Source organism: Podarcis liolepis (genome assembly GCF_965112155.1).
Source record: "Podarcis liolepis genome assembly, chromosome: 5".
In the NCBI taxonomy this organism is placed as follows: Eukaryota; Metazoa; Chordata; class Lepidosauria; order Squamata; family Lacertidae; genus Podarcis; species Podarcis liolepis.
In genome coordinates this window covers 78,983,828-78,992,823 of record NC_139556.1, presented here as the reverse complement: position 1 = coordinate 78,992,823, position 8,996 = coordinate 78,983,828, and the positions used below count along the sequence as shown (strand labels likewise).

Below are 8,996 nucleotides of genomic sequence, written 5' to 3'. Positions count from 1 at the left end.
GCGAAGAGAAGCGTCCGCGGCATTGAACGAGCGGTGGAGGCGGCGGCAGCGGCCACCCGCACTCTTTGGCTTGCCCTTCCCCCTCCTCCTCCCTCTCGACGCCTCCACACGCGCCGTTCGTCGCTGCGGGTCGGTTGGGCGCTGCCCAGTGGCCGCCTCCTTCCTCTTCCTCACCTCCCTGTGGGGGAAGCTGCCATCAAATAATAATAATAATAATAACGATAATAATAATAAAGGGAGAAAAGCGGGCAGGCGGCCATCGCGGCAGTGGTTGCCGCCGCAAGCGCCTCAGGTGGACCCACCCCCTCGGTCCCCTCCCCCGCCTGCCTTCTCCTCAACCGCCGCCGCCGCCTTCCCGTCCGTCAGAGAGTCTCGTCCGCTGCGGGGCTGCTCTCCCTCTCTGCCTTTTTTCTCTCTCACTCTCTCCCTCCGTGTGTCTCTTTCCCCCGCTTCCTCTCGTCCTCGCCTTTCCCTCCCGCCCGCCTCGAGTCCCGGCTTCCTCTCTCTCTTCCCCCCTCCCTTTCCTTTCCTTCCTTCTTCCCTCCTTCCCCGCCAACCCCCCATCCGCCAGGCGCGAGCCGAAGATGGCAGGCTGGCAGAGCTACGTGGATAACCTGATGTGCGATGGCTGCTGCCAGGAGGCCGCCATTGTCGGCTACTGTGACGCCAAGTACGTCTGGGCAGCGACGGCCGGGGGCATCTTTCAGAGCATTACGGTAAGGGCGGCCGGGGGTAGGTAGGTAGGGGGGGGGGGTCCCGGTCACGGAGAGAAGCGGGGGGGTGGGGAAGAGAAAAAGAGGGATGGATGGAAGGCAAACCCATGATTTGTAACCCCCCTTTTAAAAACACCAAACCCGGGCGGGCATATTTCGGCCCTTGGAGGAGAAGGGATGGCGGGGGGTGTCGGCTAGGCTTGGGCTTTGGGGGAGGAGGCGGATGAGCCCCACGGAGTTGCACCTAATCCCACGAGGGGCGGATTGCAAAGTGCAGCCTTTTTTCTTTTTTTTTCCATGCATAGCGCGCGCGCAGGCGAGGGAAGAAAAAGGAGCGCCGCGTGCGGCGGAGGCGACTCTCCTTTTCTCTCCCACAACTAGGGAGTGGGGAAAGGGGGCTTTCTGTGTTTCCTGCATCTCTCCCTCTTCTTCCTCTGCCACCCAGCTAAAAATAGCGTAATTATTATTTATCTCTTGCCCCCCCCCCCACCTTGGACCAGTGGTGGTGGGTGGTGGAGCCGAGGCTAGGCGAGAAATCTGGGGGCGGGGAGCGCCCTCGTGCAAAAAGCTTTCTGCCCTTTTGCTAGCTTGCATTATGTGTGTGCGCGCGCGCCCCCTTCCCAGTCTTGGGCCACGGCCGTAGCGCCCCCCCCAAAAAAAGAAACACAGAGGGGTGCGAGAAAAGGGAATAGCAGGAGAGGCCCAGCTGGGTGAAGGTGTAAATGGCAGCGAGTTTCCCTCCTTGCGGTGTCTCCTCTCCTTCCCGCCCACCCGCAGCTTACGATGGCCGTAAAAGCGCCTTTAATGGGAAGAAAGCAGCAGCCCGCGCCAGTTAGGCCCCGGGCATTGCTGCGCCTTTCCCCCTCGGATCCGAGGCTCCTCTCCCCAAGTAGTGATTTGAGGCAGTGGGAGAAAAGGGCCCTTTATCTGGTGGCTGGGCGGGCGAGGGAGGGAGGAGGGGGCAGGCTGGCGTTTTGAGATCCCCTGCTGCTGGGCTACCTTGCAGCTCGCCCTCCCTAGCCTCCAAGGCATGCGGGGCCAGGTTGGGACGGGAATAGCCTCGGGCTTCTCGGGGGACCATTTTGTATGCCAGGCTGCGGGGCTCCTTAATTGCCACGGCAATTGGGCTGGAGCAATAGCCGGCAATACGGCGGCGGGAGGAGGAGGAGGAGGGAAAAGGCCGGGCGCGGGGAAGGGAGGCGATGATTCTTGGAGAGGCTTTGCGTAGGATTCCCTCGTCTCTGGTCCGCACTGCTGGGGAGAGACTTGCGAATCCAGCGTAGGAGGCTTTTGTGAATCCATTCCTCGCCACTGGTTCCATGTTTTTTCACCTCCAAGATGGCGCACTGCCGCTGATTTTTTTTTAACCCCTCCTTTTCTCTTCTCTCCCGAGATATTAATCACCCCGTTTCTGCACTGCAGTCTTTCTATTTTTCCCATCTCTCATCTTTCTCTTGCCATAAAGTTTTCTGATCATTCGAGATAAGAGTTTATAAAAAGAAAGGGGGGAAATTTCCGTGAGAAGGTTGTGTGCTTGCCTGCTTAACTCACCGATATGGTATCTGCAGGCTGAGAGTGTTGAAATATATATTGAAATTATATAGATTCTGTTGGCGCTTCCCCCTTTATTTACCCGTGCATTAGGTGTGCAATGTGATTTTGCATTACAACAGGGGTGGTGGCTGGCTGGCTTTATCCCCTTCCACTCCAAAATGCCATTTTGGCTGGCTGCCTGTCTATGCAGGCAAATGTCATGAAAAGCGAGCTCCCTTATTCTAAACAGCACTCCTCGCCCCTCTTGTCAGTGCCCCTTATTGGGAATAATACTGAGGGCTCTGTCAGCAGTATTAAAGCATGGCTTAGCCTTGTCCTGTCTGTAGGAGGCATAGGAATGGGTTAAAAGAAGTGGTGCCCTTGGTAGCTGCTGAGCCAGTCTCTTTGCTGCTAAGATGTTTATGGGTAGAATCTTGGCTTATGCTTTGGGAATGGCTGGGGCCTGCTATGACTCTGCAGTTCTACTGGAACAAGATGCCTATTCCATCATACAGTTCCGCGGTAGCATGTTTTCTTACTTGGGCTGCCTTTTTCCATTTTGCTATATGAATACACACACCTTGTCCTATTCCTGAGAAAGGGGGGCTAATATGTAGCCACCATGCTCTTGTTACTATGTTACACATTTTTTGGTATTTATATTGCAAATTGCTCTGCGGTCGTCGGATGAAAGGTGGCATAAAAAATTAAATTTAAAAATTAATTAATTTTCCCCCTGCTTGTCTAACATTGAGCTACCATACCCAGTTTTTGAGGGTTCTGCAAAGCATGTGCATTTTCCACCTGAATGGCCTTATTAGCATTGGAGAAGCTGTAATGTAAACTTTGTAATTTGTGTGGGAAAGAACAGAAATGCACAGTGTTAGAAACAATAACCTTGAGAACACTGTATTTTAAAAATATGGTTTAATAGCATTCCTGAAACTTATTGACGGCCATGTAAGCTATAAGTAATGGAGGCTATTCTGCATTTTGTGCCTATGTTGCATGTAGAACATAGACCCTTTGTGCTTCTGCCATAGTGCTTTAGTTATTTGGCACATTGCAGGGAGTGGTCCTGTAGACAGCATGAAGCTCTAATATAACTTTTTTTTTATCTTCTCTCCCATAGATGTATATGCACAATCTAAAATCAGGGTCTCATCATTAATTGCATACTTAATGAAAAACATATTTGAAGACTACGTGGGTATCATCCTACTTTGTAGCACTCAGAACTACTTCATTAACTTCATACAGTGTTAGACTTTAGAAGCTACAGTTGTTTCTGCTAGAGTTATGTTCTCTTTTTGCTATTACATTAGTACATTCAGTGTGTACATTGACTCTTCAGAATCCAGGTATGAGAGCTTGCTCTAAAACTCTGTGGACTTCTCTTTTTGACAGCCTGTAGAAATAGATATGATTGTAGGAAAAGACCGCGAGGGTTTCTTCACCAATGGTCTAACTCTGGGTGCAAAGAAGTGCTCTGTGATCAGAGATAGCCTCTATGTGGATGGTGACTGTACAATGGACATCAGGACAAAGAGCCAAGGTGGCGAGCCAACATATAATGTTGCTGTAGGCAGAGCTGGTCGAGGTAAGCTTGGAACTTTCACTAGTGTTTGATCTGGTGTTTTGTTTTCTACTGCTTAAAAAACATGTAGGCTTTAAATTATCTCAATTGATCTGTCCAACAAGATCTGGATTAGGTGACTGGCTGTCAAAATAGCTTTGTGGAGAATAAGACCATATTCTTAAGACTAGGCACCCAGGATGTTAATGTTTTGGCATTTGAAATTAATTGCTTCAGGTAGAATAAAAATGCAAGTTCAGGCTTCTAATTTTGGAGGTTATTTACTGTACAGCAAAAGTAAATGACAAAGAGCACATGTACCTGGTTGCTTAGCTAAGTAGTTTATAGATGATTTATGCATATATCAGTTTATAAATATGGAATATCTGTTGCTTTATATTCCCAAGGCATCCTCAATACTTCAGGATGCCAGTCCATGCAGACTTCTCATATAAACCTTCAACTAAATAAGAAATGCATGTTGGATGGTGATCCAAAAGGAACTTCTCTAACAACCTGATCATATACAACAGGTGTGGGGAACTTGTGGCCTTCCAGCTGGTTTTGGACTCCCAGCTCCTATCCATCTTTGTCAGCATGGCCAGTAGTCAGAGATGATGGGTGTTGTAGTTGGCAACAGCTGAGTGCCACAGGTTTCCCACAAATGCTGCATACTAGTCTATTAAAAACCCAGTGCTTAGGATTGTACTTTTTAATTTGATATATGGTACTGATCATCATTCAGCTTGTTCAACTTCCTATGCTCTAAAACTGCAGTCCTGTACCTATTTAAGTAGGAGCGAGACCCATTAAATTCTGTAGAGTTTACTTCTGTGTTGACATCTATAGAATTGTACTGTTTGATTTCTTTTTTAAAAAATTTACGTAAAATGTTGGCCTATTGGACTAATTACAAGTTACTTTGAGGCAAACCAACTAGTATAGAAGTAGAAGCATCAAAAGTGAGAGGACAGTGAGAATGTAAGATTGTTTTGCGCGCAGGCCTATAACACATTTTAGTGACACCTACTGGCATATAACAGTACATGCATTGCTAAAGGTCTTCAGGACTCTGCTGTTTTGGCATAAACACAATTGGATTCTTTTTGTACTGTGAACAACTTTTGACTTATGAACTACTAGAGCAAGTGAATATGATACAGTAGGTTCATTCCAGTTATTCCAGTTCATATTACCCCACATTTGCTTTATTTACCTTGCAAGAAAATGTAGCCAAAGCTTTCTGACCCCACAGTATACCCCATGTGTCTCATTTAAAAAGCTTGGTCATACTAAATTAACATCTGTGTCTACCGAACATTCTTTTCAATTAAACAAGGTAAATGTTCAAAACAATATAGTAATGCTGTGCAGGTAACTATTCTGATATGCCAATATTTGAATATGCTTATTGTACTGCTTTATTAAAACTTGGAATATTTCCTTGTCTAACACACTCCTTTGTAAAACTTCTTTTCTTTTCTCTTTCAGTCTTGGTCTTTGTAATGGGCAAAGAAGGGGTCCATGGAGGCGGATTGAATAAGAAGGCATACTCAATGGCAAAATACTTGAGAGACTCTGGGTTCTAGTTGCTAGGCAGACTGTTAAGTATTAGGGGAAATTGCTATTAAACTTTCCTGGCCTCAAGCTACATTGTGGAAACTTTATTAGCAATGCAGGGTGATGGGGTATGAACCTGTGTCTCCTTTGTATCCCTCTATTGGTGGGGAAAGGTGTTATTCTTTCTTTAATTCTGTTCATCCTTGTTTCCTTGTGTACTCCAGCATTGGTTATGGCCATGGGAAAGGGAAGGTGTCCATGGAGGGACACTCAACAAGAAAGCTTATGAACTGGCTTTATACCTGAGGAGGCCTGACGTCTAAGCAGCCTCTCCCCATCCACATAGCAACTGTTTTCACCACCACCTCTTGTGTTAAAAGTACTACCAGCCTATAGATGGCGGTTTTATTTACACATTTCCCTATTGTCATGGCTCCAGTTACCCTTTTCGTTTGTCTGTCAATCACTGTTGTACCCATGTTCTGTATCTGGCACCATCTATTGCAACACAAAAGATGATATGCATGATACGTTGAAGCCTTGGGAGGGAATCATGCCAAGTCCAGGCGTTACTTGTCTTAGCAATTAGTGTGACATTGAGAACTAAACCAATTTAAATTAAACTCAATAAGGTGCCGATTGTACAATCCAGATTGATCAATGCCTCCTCAGCACTTTGAGCATTTACACAGCTCATTAGTCTTCCTTTTGTAGAGCATGGTTGGGAGGGAAAAAGTGCATGCATATCTCTACTTTCCTCCCCCTTGTCCTTACCTTTAATCCACTCTTCTTTTTTGTTTGTTTGCTTCCATCTCTATCTATCTATATATATACATTTTTAAATACAGTGCCTGGTTTGTTTAACCAATTTGCTGCTTGAAAGCTGTCACAAGTGTTGCTTTAGTTTTGTTGTTGCTCTTCTGTGTAGACTTGCAAAACTCTTCATGGTGTCTGAAGCGCATCCTGCTTTTAAAAGGGTAACTGCAAAACTATGAAAAGGTGCCGATGCTCTTCTCCCCTCCCCTTCACCACCATCCCCATCTTGAATGAATCCCCAGGGACATTCCATCACCGCAATAGCTCAGGCACGTAATTTTGTTTTTGTTTTTGCCAGCTCCTGTTCTGTAGTTGAAATGTAAAAAGGCTGCCATCATGGACTTTAGATATCCCAGTGTAACCATCTGGAGTGTGTCCGGTTTCATTTTTTCATAGGACCAATTTGATTTGCAGCTTGGGTTTTTATATGAAACTGCATTGTCATTGTCAACAAACTACCACCTCCAGCTATACACCTATAGCCTAGTCTGAGATCAGTCTGTCAGATCATCAACTGAGAAATAAGATTTGCTGCTCTGATATCAGTGTATGTTTTGAAGGTTGGTAGTTGTAAGATAAAACGGTCCAAACGGATACCATTTCAAATCTAATCTTCATTTGGCCTGTTATGCCCTTGCTGCAGAAATTGTGGAGTGAACTGCCTTGTGCACTAGTCATCCGAAACATGTGTAACCAAATTGTCAGTTTGAGCACAGTACTAACTTGTATGTCCATTTAAAAGAGAACTGCAGAACTCTGTATACAAAAGAGAAAATGGAAGATGGTCTTGGTTGGAATAACTGAGTTGGCTGTCTTGTGATGAATTTTTAATGTATTCTGTGCCATACTAATGTTTTAAAAAAATGAACTGTTGCTATTGTGAGATGGATTTTAACTGACAAGAAAGATGTCTTCTGAATGGCACTACTTTAGGGACACTAGTATTTGCTTCTATTGTTCGGGCCTTTGTGGATAATGTACAGACTTAAAACAAATTCTTGTTGCTGATTTGTCCATTTATTTCCCTGCACTTTGTTACATCTGGGATACAGTCTAACTCATCTGATTTAATATGCATTTCAAAAAATGCCATAACTATTAAACACCTTGTTTACAGACAGATGAAATAAATTTATTCCAACCAAATAAAGTATGAGTTAGTGTGTTATGTGGTTCTGATCTGCCCCTTATGAAGGCGTGTCATATTGCAGTGCCCTTGTGGCGACCTGACTGTTAAGGGTGGGTTTAATGTTGTATTACATTTACCTGGGTCATGTCTTTTGTTAATAAAGTGCAGCCCATTCCTTGTAATGGAGTCATTCTGGTGTAAAATTTGAGTATAGTTCTTTATGGACCTGAACTTATAAAGATTACCTCTTGAACTATAAAACTAGCTTTTAGTAATAAAATGAGACGTTCCTATACCAGTTAATATGCATTTGTGGGAGTGGGGCACCCTGAGGCAACACCTCTGGTACTATACAAAAACTTCTCTTAAACAAGGTTCTTTTTAGAGACGTGAGTATAGCCTAGGATGGTGTTGCTCTGCTGAATTCTGCTTCTGTTACAAATGAGAGAACTATGGTCTTGCACCCCTCAAGCTATTCCTTCTTAAAGGATGTACCATTTTTAAAAAGTAAAATTATGTAGATTTTCCTCTTTCTCTTATTTCTTCCCCCAAATTGCTATAAGGCTGCTATAGATATCTTTCCACTGCAGCAAGCACTTATTTAGCCCGTGTGTCTCTTCAGTCTAAGTAATTATTATATCTGCATGTGGAGATCCTTTTCACTTGTAGCCAGCAGCTCTTAGTTTGGAAGGGAGAATTAAGAGTTGCACATGGAATCACAATATTACAGTCCTATAGGGATGTGGCACTTACAGATTGTGAATAATGTTTCTTTCCAGAGCAGAAGAGTATCTGAAGGTAACATACCATAGGCAAGAGCTAAATTATCATTTGTGGTGTGTTACAACTTTTCTCTACCCCCACCTTCCTACATAATTTTCTCCATGGTGATTTGTCAGCTTGGACTGAACATATGCATACTGTCTAACACTGCCATTACCTATCCTGATCATAGCCGTGTGTGGCATGGAAAATCTGGAACCACTTCACAATGCATGTTACAGCTGGGTTAGGGAAATTGCCACAGCTTAAATATTCTTGAAATGGGCTTAGGAATCAGCTACGGGGTGTGTTTGATTTTCCTTTTTAAAAGTCTGCCGCCCTATTAAGAACCGTAATTGACAGTTGTGCAAAATTTGCATATAAAAATAGTTCTGAAGTGGAAAGCATACTTTGTTTTTAGATATACACATGTGCTGTGGTAAGCATTATCATGAAAGTGGTATTGCTTCCTGAGGGGGAAAAGGGGGATTTCTCAATATCAGGGAACCGTTTTAGTTAATTACTTTTAATTAAATATTGCAGTCCTAGTTTAAAAATTTAGCTAAAGCTTTGTTTTTAGAAAGTTCCTGGTGGCATATATGAACTGTTTCATCACAAATGCTGTTTTTATGAGAAGTAAGTTGAAATACGAGTGGTGAGAGGTGAGTCAGCATGGGGAACAGCTATAATACTCTTCCCCCCCTTCCTCTCAAGGATATGAATGAGCCCTTGCAATCCTTGTTTGAAGTCTGCCTGTCTTTTCAAGAAATGAGTCTGATTTTGTCTAACTGATCAAAATGAGTTGATTCTTTTAAGCTGGGTGAAAGGTTGGTCTGGTGAAGAATAGAAGTTTTATAGACACTTTCGTTCTTTTAACTTCACAATCTTTATTCTGTTAATAGCATTC

At 44.2% G+C, this 8,996-nt stretch overlaps 1 protein-coding gene across 1 annotated transcript; it reads left to right on the top strand.

Annotated features, from left to right (window-relative positions):
* The first annotated feature begins 2 nt into the window (after nucleotides 1-2).
* PFN2 (profilin 2) lies at nucleotides 3-7,348 on the top strand. Its single transcript, XM_083504644.1, has 3 exons — nucleotides 3-716; nucleotides 3,654-3,846; nucleotides 5,314-7,348. Exons 1-3 carry the CDS (start codon nucleotides 585-587, stop codon nucleotides 5,409-5,411), a joined length of 423 nt encoding a protein of 140 aa, XP_083360770.1. The 5' UTR covers nucleotides 3-584; the 3' UTR covers nucleotides 5,412-7,348.
* The last annotated feature ends 1,648 nt before the right edge of the window (nucleotides 7,349-8,996 follow it).